We start from the raw sequence: 18,771 nt of genomic DNA, 5'->3' as shown, positions 1-18,771 counted from the left end.
AAATATGAATAAAAGCGTTTTATTCCGTCTAGAAATCATAATTTAAAAATGATATCTGTCCCGCGTATTTCACGGAAATATTGTTCTTAGATCTGGAAAGTTCGCATCGGTGCACGTTATCATTGATTTACGGAACATCCTGCGAGGACCTTCCAGGTGCCGCTAATTACACAGAGAATTATCAGATGGTCGCTCTCAGGGAGATAACGAGACTCAAACGAGCCTAAACAAAGCGATCTAAGCTGCACTTTTTCTGAACGTCATATTTTCAACGGCGAATTCCAAACAGCTTAATTTCGTCTGGAATGCTTATCTGTACACGATATTAGAAGACATGAATACAGTTAGAACATTTGCTCCGATATAATGGCTGCAATCCCTCATCGTTAACATGTAAGAGCTGATAATAAAGGATAATGGAGGGATTATTGGTAATATGAGAGTCGACGCTCTAATTTGATAGTCTAAACGTTAATTAAGTTTGCTCTTTTTTTGTTGTTGTCTAAACTCATTTTGGAGTTGCTAAATATGCTGATGAGAAATTCTTGCGCGTTTGTGCTCGGTCGAGACTCTTAATTCGCTATGATTACTTGTAAAGATGAGAAAAACTTGTTTGATTACACAGAAAAAAAATCTAACTTGCACGAAAAACTTATCTTAAAGTTAGATTGAGGCTTTGATTTGTACCACATAAAGACAAAAATACGTCTCAGGCTTTTTACAAATGCAAATACGTCAGCGATTTCATGGTTTATTCAAATATAGATTTCTGTTTCTAAAATTACAAACTTTTAGTCTGATATGCTGTCTAATTATGTAGTTTTAAAAATGGCGGATACTATATCACTGTTTATTTCTAGATAAAAATGATCAGTATGTTTAATTTATATAAAATTTATATTTTATTTTGATAATTAAATTGGACTTGACGAGACATAGAATTTAAAATATTTACGTGTTTTAAAATCAAAGCTCAATTCAATGGTAATTTTAATTTTATTTGCTTGGTTGAATTTTTACCGCTCTCTCGGGCATATGTTTATCTTTGCTTGTTCTAAAGGACATTTTTTATCTTACAGTCAACTCTGGTTTGAATTTCGTGACGGTACTAAAAGATAAATCGACCTGGAAATTTAATATCTAAATTACGGGGTAGGTATGATTATAGAAATAAAATTAAGAAAAAAGCTATTAGCTTTTTTTGCAAAATGGGTTAACGTTTCTAATTAGTTATCACATCAAAATGTTTTATATACACCATATAATTTACTATTTCAAAGGAAATGATTTTCAATCTTGTCAGTCGCGAAGCAGAAAAAAAAACGAAACAAATTGAAAACTGTGTCTTTGTTGCCACAACATAGAATCTCGGCAACTCAAACAAATACAGCAAAAAATTGAAAATGTAAAGTCAACAGTTTGTCTTATTTTCTTTAAATTGTAGGTAGATAAATGAAATCTAGTTTGTTCTGTAAATAAAAGAATAGTTTATCCTGGTTATTAGACTCCTGAATAGTTAATGCTAATCGCGTGTTTCCCGTGCAATTTTTATCTATAAAACGCAAGTTGCTCATAAACTATTAAATATCCATTTATCATCCATACTTGTCAACATTTACGAGCCACGAAAAAAGAGTAAGCTGATTAATCTAAAAGTTTCCTTCGACATTTGTTAACTCCCCTTCCGTTACAACAATTTCCCGCAAACATGTCTGTTTACATAAAACATTACACCTCTTTTCGCGCTAGTTTATCGCAGTGCTTTTTCCCAAGCAAGCTTGCCACGCTCAATGATTTTAATTTTCCTAAATGCGAAACTTAACTAAGCGCAGCGTTAAACTGCGCCTCCGCACCAACGACATGTTTAATTATTCAAATTGTAGTTCGGAAGTTGAGAAATTCCGTGTACGTCCTCGTCTGATGAATTTATCACCAGACAACGTTGTCGTTAAACAAGATTTCAAGACAGAAAGTTCGTTTTTTTCAAACGAAGATTTTGGAGTGTGGGCGTCCGAAACAAAACTTTAATTTTTCTCGCCGCTTTATTGCTTCCTGTCAAACCATCAAAAGTGGGTCCATTGTTTGGGAAAATAAACGGCACGAGATGGGAGATAGGAAAAAGATTTACGCGTTGCGAAGGGGGTAACAAGATTTCGAGATCGTGTATGCGAACGGAGAACGATAATATTCAATGGAATAGGTGTTATTTTTATGGAAGATAAATTATGTCGTGTGTGTGGATAAGAAGGTGGCGGTTAAAAATGGCCCATAGTGAGGTACATAGTGAGGTTTGTGTGGGAAGGATTGTTTGGCCCCACGCTGACATGTTTTGGGAGAGAATGGACGCTTTCGAAATGGTGATGTGGAATTTACAGCGTTGTTCAATGAAAAAATCGAAGAATGCGGTTCAGTTAGGCAAAAATCGTATGTTCCTTTTTATGTTGGGGTTTCCCAAATTGAAGGAATTCGAAATTTTGTTTTATTTTCTATACATGAAAACAAAAAAAGATATAATATTACAGGGCTCGTGTTTTCCACTATATGTTTATTTTATTTATTTATTTATTTATTTATTTATTTATTTATTACGTCATTATTAAATACTTTATGCTCAAGAAAACTGTAATGAACTATTGTTTCAGAGTATTGAAAACAATTAACGCACATTTGCTGCGTTTTTTGTTTAGTTTTCTATATTGACCGTATACAAATAGATTTTTTTTAATCCAAAAGCTATTTATATTTGGAAATGTCGACATTGCGTAAGTAAATATAAGTAGACATAGCCATCGCATTTATTAAATTTCTGACGTGTTTAGACTTCGACACATCTGAAGTTCAATGTCAGCGCTGTGCTGTTTTTTGACAATGGATTTTTTTGAAATCAAACTCATTAAATTATGGTTGTTTATAACAAAAATGGGTTTGGCTGCTGCACTTCTCTTGTAGGGATTTCTCTTTTTATATAAGTTTGATCTAGACTATTTCATCCAATATGGAGCCCTCTATTTTTCTGCAATTTTTGTAAGGCAAAGTTCCACTTAACTGCTTGTACTGCTTAACTTTATTATTTAGTTTTGGTTCGGTTTATCACTCTACCCTATTGTTTAAACGTGGTACAAAGGAACATGGACACTATAAAATCTTGGAATATGGAACAACACATGAGTAAAACATTTAAGCAAAAACATAAGAAGGAAATATTTCTAGTTATGGTTTTTATGATTACCAATATAACAGTATCGATGTTCAGTGATATGCTGTTTACGATACATGCAGATGGTGATGAGAATTTTATGTTTTTTTTATCATTTAGTTCCTGCACAGGTTTCTGCATATACAAAACACATAACAAATTTTATTATCAAGTGTAGCTTTTTTCTTATAACTGGTTAGTGCTGTATGTCCTGCTCATCATCTTATTTACGGTTTTATGTCAACTAAATATGCGGCTTACACCATCATGGAATTAATAGAAACTATTGAACACACTTTTGAAAATACCGAAGCATTCGATGATGAGTATCATAAAACAACGTGGCTAAGGCTACAAAACTGTGTTGAATTTCACGTAAAGCTCTGCTTGTATGTTTTCTTAAATATTTATTATTTAATGTAATATTAATTAACTGATTTAAGCAACACACGTATTATGGAAAAAGAAACAAGAATGATTATGCTCTCTTTTTTGATTAGTGGATCGTTGGCATTGCCCAGTATCGTCTTTTATTATTTTTCGGTGAGTTCAAATTTAATTTGACTTATTAATAATTTTGGAGACTGAGGGTAATGTGGAGAAGTTAAACATTCTTCGATTAATTTTTTGGACAATCAGTGGATTTTACGTTATTGCAGGGCTTACAATTACGGGTCAAAACATCGAAAATTTGGTAAAAGTAGGAATCGCACTAAACATTATTACGTTTTCTATAATATAGGCTTCCGAAATTTTTGAGGAGTTATTGAAAGTGAAGTGATATCAGTGGGATCAGAAAACTAAAAAAATGTATTTAATGTTTAATGTTTCTCAGAAATACTTTGAAAAGTTTCAAGATTCAGCTGAATGACAATATTTGTCTTAATCATAAACTTGCAGTGAAGGTAAAAAATCTACTCCGTTTTTATTAGTATGTTAATTTAAACTTGGAGTTACTTATAGTTGATAAGAATATTTTTCTCGGCCATCACTATGGTGGTTCGTCTACAACTGGCAAAAAATAATTAAGAAAAATTAAATGGAACGTTTGACTGAAAGAATAAACGGAATTATTAGGGAAGATTTTCTGGGATTAAGCTTATTAGATTTGTATTATAAATTAAGCACAATAATTTAGAATCACCTTTATTTAGGAATTTTGTATGCAACCACATAAAAATTGTTGGAGTTTCTGTATTTTACTGAGAAATAAATTGAAACAAGTTTAATAGTGAATAATGATAGCACATTATGTCATTAAGAGCAAAAATGAAGCTTTGTGTGCTGAGCCTGTTCGTATCTGCCAAACGTAGTGAGTGAGGAATGAATGGATGGCATATACGATTTTGTTTTTGCAAACGATAGAAAATTACTCTATTTTACTTTAAAAAAACTAAATTCATGCAGAATCATGGTGCAATGGAAACATTTCTGTGGTTAGGGTGGAGCCCAAGCATATAAAGTGCTGTATTCTGCTTAAGCATGTAAGTGAAACTTTTACCTTGATACAACAGTGTCAATTTTTTGATCCTTGAAAAAAAACATTATATTTTGTAAATTAATAGTCTCTGTTATAGAAGTAAAAATACTCTAATCATTCAGAAAAAACTTTCTTGTAATTTAGAAATTATATGTAAGGTTTGACATCAATACAAAATAAGAATGAAATACATATGTATATGTACTTACTTGATGTAATCTCTTTGGAATTGAATCTACAATTATGATTAATAACTTAAACTTTTGATATAATAGAAATTACATTATTTTTAAATATTTTATTTGAGAGTGAAATATGTAATAAAACACATACAATAATAGTCATAATAACCGTTACTTTTGGTTGAAGTCTTGCATTGGGAACTCGTCTGAATACAACTTATTTGTTAATCAATTTTTAAAGTGTCTTGAACAAATTTCAGTATAGGGCAAATTTAATGTAGGTATTTTTCCAAACACGATTACACAAAAACTATTTGAGCAAATTACTTTTTGTTTTTTGCATATAAATCTTTTCAACGGGCACTATGTTGAATGCTATAAATAGTTTTTGTAAAGTGAATATTTAATGGCTTTTTGTTAAGCAATTTCTCAATTTCAATGTACTTCAGGACAAAACAAATTGCAATTTTGCCGTCTTGAGTGCTGTCGGCATCCGCTCTTTTTCGCCTAGGCGCGAGTTCTGGGACACTTGTATGTATTATTTATAAGTGGTTATTATTATGATAAATTAGTACTATTCAAGGGTAAAAAAGTTTTACGGTTATACCAAGTTTAGCTTAATTTGATTAAATTAGGGCACACAGAATTATTAAATTACGATTATTGATAGAATAAAAGGGGTAATCTAGTTTTTCACTTTCATCAAATCCAGCAACATAATGTGGAGTAAAGTACAATGTTTACGCTTCCATATTTCAGAAGCCCATTGCCTAGAGACATGCCATTTTTTAACAATTGGCATTTTTGAAATAAAATTTATTAAACTAAGCGTATTTCTAACTAAATTTGGTATAACTGCACTACTTCTTTTGCAAGGATATCTCTTTTTGTACAAGTTTGATTTGGATTATTTTGTCACGTATGGAGGTTTTTATTTTATTACATTTTATGTAAGTTTAACGTAAAGTCTTACTACCTACCATATTATGGTCTATTTTCTTAGAGTTGGTCCGCTTTTATCACTCTTTCATACTGTTCCAATATGGTTCTAAGAAGTAATAAGATAATAAAAAGTTGGAACATAGAACAGTATATGAGCGAACAACTCAAACAAAAATGCAAAAGAGAAACTCTTCAATGTTTGATTTACATGATCACTAACATAGCGACAATGATGGTTAGTTTGATTTTGCTTTTGATCCCTGAAACTGGCGATGAAGATTTTATATACCCTTATTATCTTGTTGGGACATATCTATCTGCTTATAAGAAACCACTGATTTATCTCATCAAACTTTCTATGATTCTTATAACTTACATGGCTGCTGTATGTCCCGCTCATCACCTTATTTACGGTTTTATGTCAATTAAATACGTAGTCTACACCTTGCTGGAATTAATAAAAAACATGGAAAATGGCTTCGAGAAAGCTAAAAATTTTGATAAAGATTATCATGAAACCATCAGACTCAGGCTCCTGCATTGCGTAAAATTTCACATTAGGCTGGTGATGTATGAACAACATTTTAACATTGTTTTTATTCCGATTTTATACAATTTAAGGCATGGTCGTGCTCTGGAGCAGCAAACGCGATTTATCATGCTTCCTTTTATGATAAGTGGAACTATGTCGTTACCTTCTGTCGTTCTTTTCTATTTTGGAACCAATGGTGACATAGGGAAACAAAATATTTTCCGAACAATTTCTTTAGCGTTCTCTGGATTTTGTATTATTACAGGACTCACAGGACATGGTCAAAAAATTGAAGATTTGGTAAACCTACTGTTCTGTTAAACAATTTGTTAACACCAATTTCTAGGCTTCTGAAATATTTGATGCTTTATTAAGAGTCAAGTGGCATCAATGGAATCAACGTAATAAAAAAATGTATCTAATGTTTCTCACAAATGCTTCGAGAAGTTTCAAAATTCGCTTGAATGACAAGACATCTGTTAATTATCAACTTGCAGTCAAAGTAAGTCTGTTTAATTCGTTGAACAGTTATTTTAAGTTTCATTGCAGTTCGGAAGATCATTTTTCTCTGCAGTGACAGTTTTGGGCAAGTTACAAAAAATTGTTGAGTGAAAACTGAAGTGGATATGGTTACCAACATAAATATGTAAAATTTCTATTAATTAGATTAAGTTTTATATCAATTAAATACACTGTCTGCACCTTGATGGAGTTAATATAATAGGTATAAATGTAAGTTTTTAATGTTTTGGACAAATACTTTCAATATTCAGCTGAATTACAATATTTGTTTTAGTCATCAACTTGCAGTGAAGGTAAGGTATCTATTTTATTGGTATATGAAATTAATATTGAAGTTACTTGTAGCTGATAAGAATATTTTTCTCGGTCTTCACTAGTGGTAGTTCGACTATAACTGGCAAAATGTAATTAAGCAAAGTGAAATGCAACATGTGACTGAAAGAGTAAACGGGATTATCAAGAGAGATTTCTTGGATTAAGCTTATTAGATTAGTGTTACAAATAAGAACAATAATTTAGGATCGTCACCTTTATGTAGGAAAATTTGATGCTACCACATATAAAACTGAAACAAGTTTAATAGTACGTAACAAACATCATAATTTGTAAATAAATAGTCTATGAAAAAAATAAAAAGGTTGTAATATACAAGAAAAGCATTGTTAAACTTTCGTGGTCTTTTGGTTCGAGTAAGAATGAAATATGTTACTGATGTAATAATCTCTTTGGAATTGAATTTATTACCATAATTAAAAACTTATATTTTTGATACAATAGAAATTACATCATTTTTAAATATTTTATTTCAGAGGGAGATATGTAATAAAACACATACAATAAAAGTCATAATAGCAGCTATTTTCGGTTAAAGTCTTGCATTGGAAACACGTCAGACTGCAATTTATTTGTTAAGCAATTTTTTAAGTGTCTAGTTAAACCTGAATTCTAGTTGAACATAACTATCTAAACTTTTGAGCAGACTAATACAGTTCAAGTTTGTGGTAGATATCAGTATATTCATTATTTATAAATAGTTATTATTGTTAATGTTCAAGAATAAAAAAGTTTAACGGTAATACCAATTTTAGCTTAATTTGATTAAATTAGGGCAATCACAGAGTTATTAAATTAAGATTATTAATAGAATAAAAGGGGCATTCTAGTTTTCCACTTTCATCAAATCTAGTGGAGTAAAGTAAAATGTTTAAGCTTTCATCTTTCAGAAGTCCAGTGCCTAGAGATATGCCATTTTTTGACAATTGGCATTTTTGAAACAAAATTTATTAAACTAAGCGCATTTCTAACTAAATTTGGTATAACCGGACATAAACGATAATTAAAAATTTAAATTTCTTTTTTTATTTACTAGTTTTAAGAGATAAAAGAGGTATTAAATATGAAAAGTCGACAAAAATTAGCCACCCGAAAAACCCTAAACCTTGATTGTGCATGATGCATGTTTATAAATCTTCTTTTTCTAATTTACTAATCTATTTTATCGACATGATAGAAAGTATAAACTACACCATTATTGAATGTTTAATGCTAAAAAGGACTGTAATGAGCTGGTGCTCAAGAATAATAAAGACAATTAACAAAGCTTTGCTGCTTTTTGATTAGATGTCTTTATTAAACAGTCTGTGAAGGCCCACAAAATCTACGATTTAGCCAATTTGAACTTGGAAATGTCGAAAATCCGTAAGTAAATATCAGTAGACATCACATAACCATTGTGTTATACATATTTTTAGGCTTCCATATATCAGAAGCCCAATGTCAGCGTTTGTGCTGTTTTTTGACAATGGAAATTTTTGAAATAAGACTCATCAAATTATTAGTGTTTCTGACAAAAATGGGCCTGACTGCCGCGCTTCTTTTTCAAGGATTTCTTTTTTTATACAAGTTTGATCTATGCTATTTCATCCAATATGGAGCCCTCTATTTTACTACAATTTTTGTAAGGTAAAATCAGAAACTCAACATCACCACGTCTTGGTTATTTAGTTTTGGTTTGGTTTCACCACTTTGCCGTATTGTTCAAGTATGGTACAAAGGAACATTAAGACTATAAAATCGTGGAACATAGAACAACACATGAGTGGAACACTTAAACAGAAATACAAGAGAGAAATATTTCAAGTTTTGGTTTTTATGATTACCAATATAACAACAGCAATGTTGAGTGGAATGTTGTTCATGATCCATAAAAACGGTGATGAAAAATTTTTTTTTCTTTATCATTTAGTCCCTGTATATTTTTCTTCATGTTCAAAACAAATATTAGTTCTTATTTATAAATGTAGCTTATTCTTATAACTCTTGTCAGTGCTACGTGCCCTACTCATCACCTTATTTATGGTTTTATGCCAACTAAATATGCAGCTTACATTCTGATAGAGTTAATAAAAACTGTTGAAAACGGATTCGAAGATACCAAAACTTTTGATGATGAATATCATAAAACTATCCGACTTAGGCTACAGCGATGTGTACAATATCACGTAAAATTATGCTTGTAACTATATTTTCCTAAAGCTTTTTTTAACTGCTCAAAATAATTTTAACAAATTTAAGGGATACACGTATTGTGGAAAAAGAATTACGAATTATTATGCTCCCGTTCTTGATTAGCGGATCGTTGGCATTACCTAGTATCGTCCTTTATTATTTTGCGGTGAGTTCAAAATTCATTGTAGATTTTAGAATAATAATAATTTTTCAGACTGACAATGCGAGTAATTTGGAAAAATTGGATATTTTTCGATCAGTTTTTTGGACATTCACCGTATTTTTCATTATTGCAGGTGTTACAATTACAGGTCAAAATATCGAGAATTTGGTAAAAGTGGTATTGGCACTAAACATTTCCCTATTATATTTTTATAGGCTCCTAAAATTTTTGCAGCTTTATTGAAAGTCAAGTGGTATCAGTGGGATCGAGAAACTAAAAAAATGTATTTAATGTTTCTCAGAAATACCTTGAAAAGTTTCAAGATACAAGTAAATAACAATATTTGTCTTAATCATAAACTTGCAGTGGAGGTAAGGTATTTATTTTGTTAGTATGTGAATTTAAAATTGGGGTCATTTGTAGCTGGTAAGAATATTTTTCTCGGCCATCACTGTGGTGATTCGACTACAACTGGCAAAAAGTAGTTAAGAAAAATGAAATGCAATATTTTGCTAAAAGATTACCCATAATTACTACTAAGAGACAAATTCTTAGATTAAGCCTATTAGATTACTGTTACAAAACTAGCGCTATAATTTAGAATCATCTTCGTTTAGGAAAATTGGATGCAACTGCATATCAAAACGTTGGTTTCTGTATTTTCAATGTCTTTTATATTTAGAAATAAATTTAAACAATTTTAATCGTGACAAAACAATCTTTACTGCAAAATCGAAAAACATCGTCAAATTTTCTTGACATTTTAGGAGTTAAATGTATATCTTCAATGTGATATGGAATGTACAGATTTTAATTTACCATTATTCTTAATAACAATAACATTATACAGGGTGTCCCAGAACTCGCGCCCCAGAGAGAAAGGGCTTATGGAGGCAACAATTCTGAACCAAAATTTTGATACCATAATTTTTGAACTCAAAAAATAACCGAGATAAGACAAAAAACTGTAGCCAATCCCGAAGCTGAACAGAATTTGAAAATTGGTATAACTATGGACACATACTATCATCCATTGGTCAGTTAAGCATTAGACTCTCGTTGCCTAGGAAATTGGCTTGGCCATTTACTCCACTTCTCGAATAAGCTTTTGGGATTGGTTGTTAACTTTTTATCAGTTCCCGAATACTATTAAACTTAGTCAATTTTTGTTTTGAAATTTATTATCTGTATTGCTCTCTGGGGCGCGAGTTCTGGGACACCTGTATATTATATTTTTGATATGACATAAATTACATCATTTTTAAATATTTTATTTGAGGGAGATTCCATATATACTGAAACACATGCAATAGAAGTCAAGAGCTGTTCTTTTGGCCAAAGTTTTCTCATTGAAAACTCATCAGAATGCAATTTATTTATTAATCAATTCTTCAAGTCTAACTGAACGGATGTCTAGTTTCATTTGAATTTTAGTAAACATAACTATACAAACTTATTTATAAATGGATATTATTATTACTAGGTGAAGGTGGAGCAAAATTTAACCACAATACCAACTTTACTTTAGTTTGGTTAAATGAGGACGCCCCCAAAGTTATTAAATTACATACTATTAGTGATAGAATAAAAGGGGAATAGTTATTAACTTCCATCAAATCGGGCAATGTCGAAATTAAGTATACAAAGAACAATAAACATGAGGCGGAATAAATTAAAAATTTTAGATTTTCATTTGTCTGAAGCCCATTACCGAGAGATATGCCACTTCTTAACAGTCGGCATTTTTGAAATAAAATTTATTAAACTATGCGTTTTTCTAACTAAAATAGGTATGCCTGCAACGGTCCTTTTACAGGGATGTCTCTTTTTATATAAGTTTGATTTGGACTATTTTATCAAGTATGGAGGTCTTTATATTATAACATTTTATGTAAGTTTAAGGTAAAGTATCAATAACATATTATCCACTATTTCTTTAGTGTTGGTCCGCTTTTATCACTTTGTCAGATTGTTGCGATATAGTTGTAAAAAATAATGAGATGCTAAAATATTGGAATATCGAACAGTATATGAGCGAACAACTCAAACAAAAATGCAAAAGAGAAACACTGCAATGTTTGATTTTTATGATTACCAACATAGCGACAGTGACGTGTAGTTCGACTATGTTTTTGATCCCCGCAGATGGCGATGAAGATTTTATATTCGCTCACCATCTTATTGGGACATACCTCCCTGCTTATAAGACACCACTTATTTATTTTTTCAAACTTTCGATTATTCTTATAGGTTACGTCACTGCTATATGTCCGGTTCATCAACTTATTTATGGATTTTTACCAATTAGACACGCAGCCTACACCTTCATGGAATTATTAAACAACATTGAAAACGGCTTTGAGAAAACCAATAATTTTGAAGAAATTTATCATGAAACCATTAAACTAAGGCTACTACGTTGCATCAAATACCACATCGAACATGTCATGTATGTTAACATTTTATAGATTGTTTTTGTTCTGATTCTAGACAATCCAAGGAATGGACGAAATCAGGAGCAGCAAGCACGCATTATCATGCTTCCTTTAATAATAAGTGGAACCATAGCATTACCTTCTATCGTTCTCTTCTATTTTGCGACAGATGGTCAAGTAGGGAAACAAAATCTTTTACGTGCACTGGATTTTGTATTATTGTGGGACTCACAGAAACAGGTCAAAAAATAGAAGACTTGGTAAACGTACAGTCCGGTTAAACATTTTGTTAACATCAATTTCTAGACTTCTGAACTTTTTGATTCTTTACTACAACTCAAGTGGTATCAATGGAATCAAACGAATCAAAAAATATACTTAATGTTCCTCACAAATGCTTTGCGAAGTTTTAAAATTCGACTCAATGAGAATATTTCTGTTAATTATCAACTTGCGGTTCAAGTAAGTCTTTTTTATTCGTTGCACAGTTGTACAGCTACAGGTGATTGTATACTTAGTTGGGGAGATCATTTTTCTCTGCAATAACGGTTCTGGTCCGGCTGCAAAAAAATTCCTAAACTGCACCTTTAGTGAAAATTGATACAAAGAAGTGAAGGTGGTCACCGAAATAGAATTAGTTAGATTAAGTGCACTTTGTTAATACATTCATTAATTGTTACTACATTACTCTACAATTAACGCACTAATAGAATCCTAAACTTACTAATTGAATATAATTTTTAACTATAAAATCTATGTGTACCACAAAGTGTATCTTAATTTTATTAAATATGTCACCTTAAATATCGATCTTCATTTGAAAAAATGTCCAACTGGAAAATTTATAAAGTTTACATGCATACAATTATTTAACTCTTAAACCTAATGTGACAGAATTCATGTTGAATATTTCACTTTAAATAACCCAGTACAGAAATCCCTGAATAAACCGATTTTCCAATCTGCAATCAAAACATTCACCAAAGCTAATACCAGTGTTCATACTCACCGAAAGTGCTAATCTATAATTGACTACAATAGATTCTGAAAACTTCACCTGAAACACTCGCTGATTGTTAACCAGAAATAAAGCTTTTTATTTTCTGCATTACAACTAGTCCAATCGATTTCTTTTAACACTTCATAAACATTATTTCCCTAGAAATTTCTAAGTGAACATCCATTTCACATTTTTAACTTACAATGTCTCCAATCAACTGTCCACTTAAAACTACATGACCAAAGATGAGTGCAGCCGTCAGTAAAAGTGTAAAAACGCGATAAAATTCACCACTGTAATCATTCTGAAAATGATCATAAAACTCGTTGAAGTCACTAAAAATCACGCTTACTGAAAGAATAATGATAATTAGTAGATCAAAAAAAATTACCTGAAGTTCGATCGTAATTACATGAGGCGTCCAGTCCTCGATATCACATTATTGAAAACCATGTAGTTGTTTTAAAGAATTTTGCCTGAAAATGTTGTTAATGAGGAATTGGAAAACCACCTGGTTATTCTGTTTTTTAATCGTATAATTGATTAAACAAAACATAGAACTAGTAAAAGAACACAAAAATATCTGAGAGCATAACTTACAGTTTGTTATTTAATCAGACTCAAACACTGCCTCTAAGATAGTGGATTGTACCACTGGACAATTGTAAAATATAGCAAAAGTTGAAGAAGATTCTGTCCAACCTGCTGATTTTCTAATTGTGTCATAAGGTAGCCCTTTTCTAAATGCAGCCGACGTTGAAGCATGTCGCGTTGAGTGGGCCTTAAAGATTGAACAGTCCACGCCTGATAAGAAAAGTGTATCCTTAATCCAACGGCTTAATGTTTGCTTGGAGGCAGGTCCATAAGGTTTCTTAAATGTTATGAACAAGTTGTCACTTGTATTAGATCTAAAATTCTGTGTTAAAAGGATATATTCTCTTAGCGATGTGGCGACGCATAAACTCACTTCTTTCTTATAGTAAGGAAAATTTAAGCATGGTTGCGGGGCTTTTGGTCCGCTCGTCTTTACCAAATCTGGAATAAGGATTCGAACACCCTCTTCTGAGAAGAAAATATTTGTCAGCTTTATTAAAGACAATGTCTGTATTCGCTGACCCGTGGCTTATGCCATAAGAGTAATTAATTTTTGTGACTTGAACTTTAAGGTAGTTTCGGATGAGTTCTGTAAATATTTCAAAACGATTTGTGGGTCTCAGGTTGTTTCGTACTTAGGCTTAGAAGGTCGTTTTTTTAAAATTCCTTTCATAAACCTTTTCAGCGTTGAATTGTCACCAATTGGGTTTATGCTTATTAACGATATGGCTGCTCTATGACTGTTGAATGAACCATACGCCACTGTGGTATTATCCAACAACTCTTGAAAAAACTTCATAATGTGAGAAATATTTCCTTCGAACGGCGACACCTTACGTTCACCACAGAATTTCCACCAGGTTTTTAGTGATGAATTATATTGAGCAATAGTTGCTGAAGATAGCGAGTTCAATATGGTGTCTAATGCGGTTTCTGGAGTACCTTTTAATAAAAATGCTCGCCGGATAACTTAGCAGCAACCAGGATAAGAGGGTCGATGCCAAAAGATGTCGTTGATGTTGATTGCTAAAAGAAGAGTATAGGAGGTTATCTGACGGTCCAAAATAGAGCGGTTTACTTATGGTAAGCTTTACAAAAAGTGGATACCATATTTGCGTCTGTCAAAAAGGGACTATACTGATCCCTAAGGCTTTGTCGGTAATAATTTTTTGTAGTACCCTTGTAGTATTAACGCAAAGGGAGGAAAGACATAAAATTTACAATTTTTCCAACTCAAAGTAAACGCATCAACTCCCCAAGCTTCTGTGTCTGGATAACGTGAAATAAACTTAGGACATTTTGTGTTGCTAACTGATGCGAATAAGTTTATATCCGGGTAACCAAACTGTTTAATTATCATGTTAAAAATGTTAGTGTTTAGGGACCATTCAGTTTCCGTCGGCAAGACTCGGGAAGCTTGGTCTGCCTCCGTGTTTTTTGAGGAACTTATATACGATGCGAAAAGCCACAGTTGTTTAGATTCGCACCATTGCCAGATTGTCCTTGATAAGTTGTTCAGTTTGGGAAATTGAACACTACCCATTTTATTAATGTATGCTATTGCAGTGGTATTATCACATCTTATTAGTATATTGCAATTATACAATTTTTTTTGTAAAATGTTGAAGACCAAGCAATATGGCTGCAACTCCAAAAAATTTATGTGATTCTCTTTTAGGGAGTTGTTCCACCAACCATTAATACTTTCTCCATTGCAAAATGCGCCCCAGCCGGTTTGACTGACATCTGTATTAATTTCGATTTCAAAGCTGTCCTTTCTTAAATCGTTGACAGAATTGTCTACACTTTTCTGCCACCAAATTAGGTCAGAAACAACCTCGTCTGTTATTGACATTTTTGCGCTGTAGTTCCCTTGATTTTTTAATAGAGCTAAATATTTTGCTCTTTCTAATAGTTTGGTGTAGAGCCACCCATATTTGACAGCAGGACAGGCTGAAACGAGTGTCCCTATAAGTTGATATAAGTTAATGAATTCAAAAGTGACCAAATTTTTGATCGTTTTTCAGGTGTTAATTCTATAGTCATATTGCTGGTGCTAAAGATAAACCCTAAAAATTTGCAGTGTTGGCTTGGTAGTAGAACGCTTTTCTTACTATTAATGATAAACCCCAGCTTTATTAAAAGATTATAGACTACGCTTACGTTAGATTTACACTCTTCATGAGTAGCTCCCAATATTAAAAAATCGTCAAGGTAATTAATGCAAATAATTCCTTGCGATCGTAGGGATTGTACAATAGGTTTCGTCAGTTTATGAAATGTATACGGAACCAAACGGTAAGCACGTAAATTCGAATGTTTCTGTTTCAAACTGAAAGCGCAAAAATTTTCGGTTGTTATCTCTGATCGGTATTAAATAACACGCGTCTTTGAGATCTAAGGTTGCAGCAAAATAGTTATCCTGCATCAACCTCGATGCAGTTCTGATGTCATCCATTTTAAGGTGAGGAGCTTCTATAAAGTTGTTCAGGTTTTTCAAATTTAAAATAAAGCGTTTTTGGCCGTTAGGTTTATCTGCTAGAAAAAATCTAGAGATGAACTGATTAGGTTCGTTATTGCATTTTTGCACCGCCCCAATTTTTAATAAATTTGAAATTTCAGCTTTTACGTCTGCCAACTCTTTTGGAGAAAAAAACTGTGGCTGTAGGTAGTTTCCCTTGAGTTGAAGTTTGAATGAATGGTATTTTATAACCCCTAATCCAACCAAGGACAACAGGATTCGATGTTATTATTTTCCATTTTTCGAAAAACTTACTAAGTCGCCCTGCATAGGCTGTACTTACTGAAACAGCTGCCTCTCCTACTTCTTGTACTTGCGTTGGGGAGTGCGTCTGCGATAATGTTCGCTACGTCTGGTTTTCGGGACTTGCCCTTTTGCAGAGCTCGTCTCTCCCAGTTGACGGCTCGGGCGATAACGGTTTAAACTTCCCGCGTATTTTGTCTGTCTGCCGCCTTTTTGACGACTCACGTAAGTAGAGGTAGGAGTTGTATGAGTGATTTTTATGTCTTTACTTAAAAACCCAAATTCTTTGCCGTTTTTATTCTTTCCCCTAAATCGGGACCGAATAAAAATTCGGAGGGCGGTAACTTATCAACCTGCTCACATATTTTCTTATTTATTAGAGGAGTGATCAAGTTTCGGCGTATTACAGATACCCGGTGGAAAACATTGGCTAAAATACGCCCTGAATCTGACAAACAGGATAACAGCTCTTGCTGTACATCTTTTGAGATGTTGTCAACTCCATTGAGCACAATGTTAATTCCTTTACCAAGGGCGAACATGCCGCGGCCTAGCTGGTTCTGCATCTCTGCATGAGATTCGTCTCTAGTGACATTAGTTTTCGTTAAAATTTGAGAAATTTCTGCATTTAACTGCGGAGGCGCTAGGTTGGAGAGATTGTCGGGTATGGGATAACTATCTAAAAGAGGAAGTGCAATTTCCTTTTTAAGACCATACCAAAGTATGTGACGCCATCTATTTACCAACGCCTCATGAATGGTGAGTGAGGGTTGTTTGAGTGCTGTCCTCGGGATTATCACCCAGAATTGTCAAAATCTCGTCTGGAAAAACTTCGTCATTATGAATTATAAGTTAATTTTTATCTGGGATGTTGTTCGAGTGACCTGCAGAGTCACCGGTGAAGATACTGCCTGCATCCCTACACGGGGAAGGCGAGCTTGAGGCTTCACTGCACGTGTGCCTGTCAGCATATTTGTTGTCGTCAGTTGGTACACGGTGCATCCGTGACCCTGAACGATACCTAGAACGCTCACGTCTAGTGTGCACGTGTGAATATAAGGGAGACCTTGAATGCTCTCCCAGCAATCTCGCTTCCAACCTTTTAATTCGTTTTCTCAGTCCAGCTGAGTCCTCTTCAGAGCTAGAAGAGCGACTTCTTCTTTTCTTATGTTTCTTTGACTTTCCCATCTCGCTAATTCTAAAATAACCCATTCTTATTAGCTACTTACATTTTTGTAATGTTACGTGATGCGGTGCGATCCGTAGCGCCAGAGCACAAGAAACACAATGACGAGTAGACGTATAGCAACGAGTGAAGAGTGGGGAACGGAGGGTTTCCTTCTTTAAATATTGTGCGCCAAGTCCTAGACAACACGTACTACATGGTTTTCAATAATGTGATATCGAGGACTGGACGCCGAAATATAATAAGTGGAACCATAGCATTACCTTCTATCGTTCTTTTTTATTTTGGAACCAATGGTGACATAAGGAAACAGAATTTTTTCCGAACAATTTCTTTAGCGTACTCTGGATTTTGTCTTATTACAGGACTCACAGGACCTGGTCAAAAAATTGAAGATTTGGTAAACCTACTGATCTGTTAAACAATTTGTTAACACCAATTTCTAGGCTTCTGAATTGTTTGATGCTTTAGTAAGAGTCAAGTGGTATCAATGGAATCAACGTAGGTAATAAAAAATGTATCTAATGTTCCTTACAAATGCTTCGAAAAGTTTCAAAATTCGTTTGAATGACAATACATCGGTTAATTATCAACTCGCAGTAAAAGTAAGTTTTTTTAATTTTTTTAAACAGTTAGTAAAGTTTTTTTGTAGTTCGGAAGATCATTTTTCTCCGCAGTGACCTTTTTAAGCTGGTTGCAAAGAAATGCTTAGTAAAAATTGAAATAGTTAATTAAAGTACATAGATGATATAGTTTCTAACAGTCCGAGATCCCATAACATAAAAAGCTGGGTCATAAGCTAATTCGATCAAACGAAGTTTTTTGAAGATTTTATGATGAGTTGATTCAGGATTTCTGGTGTGCCTAGTCGCAACTTGACCGAAGTACTTCTTGGGGATAGTAATTAACTATAACATAATTATGTAAAATTATTATTGATTAGATTAAGTTTTATGCAATTAAACATACACTTTGCACTAGATAGAACTAATAATTATTATTTCAGCATCTAGAACGGTGTGATCGTTTTTAAATTGAAAGCAAAATGTTCGAAAGTTGTCAAACGGTAACGGTGGTGCTTATTATGTTTTTTGCACGATCAGCACAATAAATCACGTTAATAAACAATAATTAAAAATTTAAATACTTGTCTTTAATTTTCTTTTCTTATTTAGTAGTTTTAAGAAATAAAATACGTATTGATTTGTTTCGGTATCACTCAGTGGAAGTTTTTAAGTCTAAGATAAAAACAATGTTGTAATGTTAT

The 18,771-nt window shown here is 32.8% G+C and overlaps 1 protein-coding gene and 1 pseudogene across 2 annotated transcripts; both read right to left on the bottom strand.

Annotated features, from left to right (window-relative positions):
* Positions 1 to 14,496: 14,496 nt before the first annotated feature.
* On the bottom strand, positions 14,497 to 17,072 carry LOC148178727 (uncharacterized; annotated as a pseudogene). Its single transcript, XR_015769578.1, has 3 exons — positions 17,066 to 17,072; positions 16,359 to 16,997; positions 14,497 to 14,580 (listed from the first exon to the last, which is right to left on the bottom strand). The product of XR_015769578.1 is annotated as an uncharacterized LOC148178727 (transcript).
* On the bottom strand, positions 14,699 to 16,345 carry LOC148178728 (uncharacterized). The gene is made up of 4 exons (XM_088029457.1): positions 16,327 to 16,345; positions 15,939 to 16,269; positions 15,606 to 15,886; positions 14,699 to 15,522 (listed from the first exon to the last, which is right to left on the bottom strand). Exons 1-4 carry the CDS (start codon positions 16,343 to 16,345, stop codon positions 14,699 to 14,701), a joined length of 1,455 nt encoding a protein of 484 aa, XP_087885583.1.
* Positions 17,073 to 18,771: the final 1,699 nt, after the last annotated feature.

The sequence above is a fragment of the Gnatocerus cornutus genome, chromosome 2 (assembly GCF_029298725.1).
Source record: "Gnatocerus cornutus isolate USDA-ARS CGAHR chromosome 2, icGnaCorn1.1, whole genome shotgun sequence".
NCBI classification, from domain to species: Eukaryota; Metazoa; Arthropoda; class Insecta; order Coleoptera; family Tenebrionidae; genus Gnatocerus; species Gnatocerus cornutus.
This window is presented reverse-complemented; position numbering and strand designations above follow the sequence as displayed.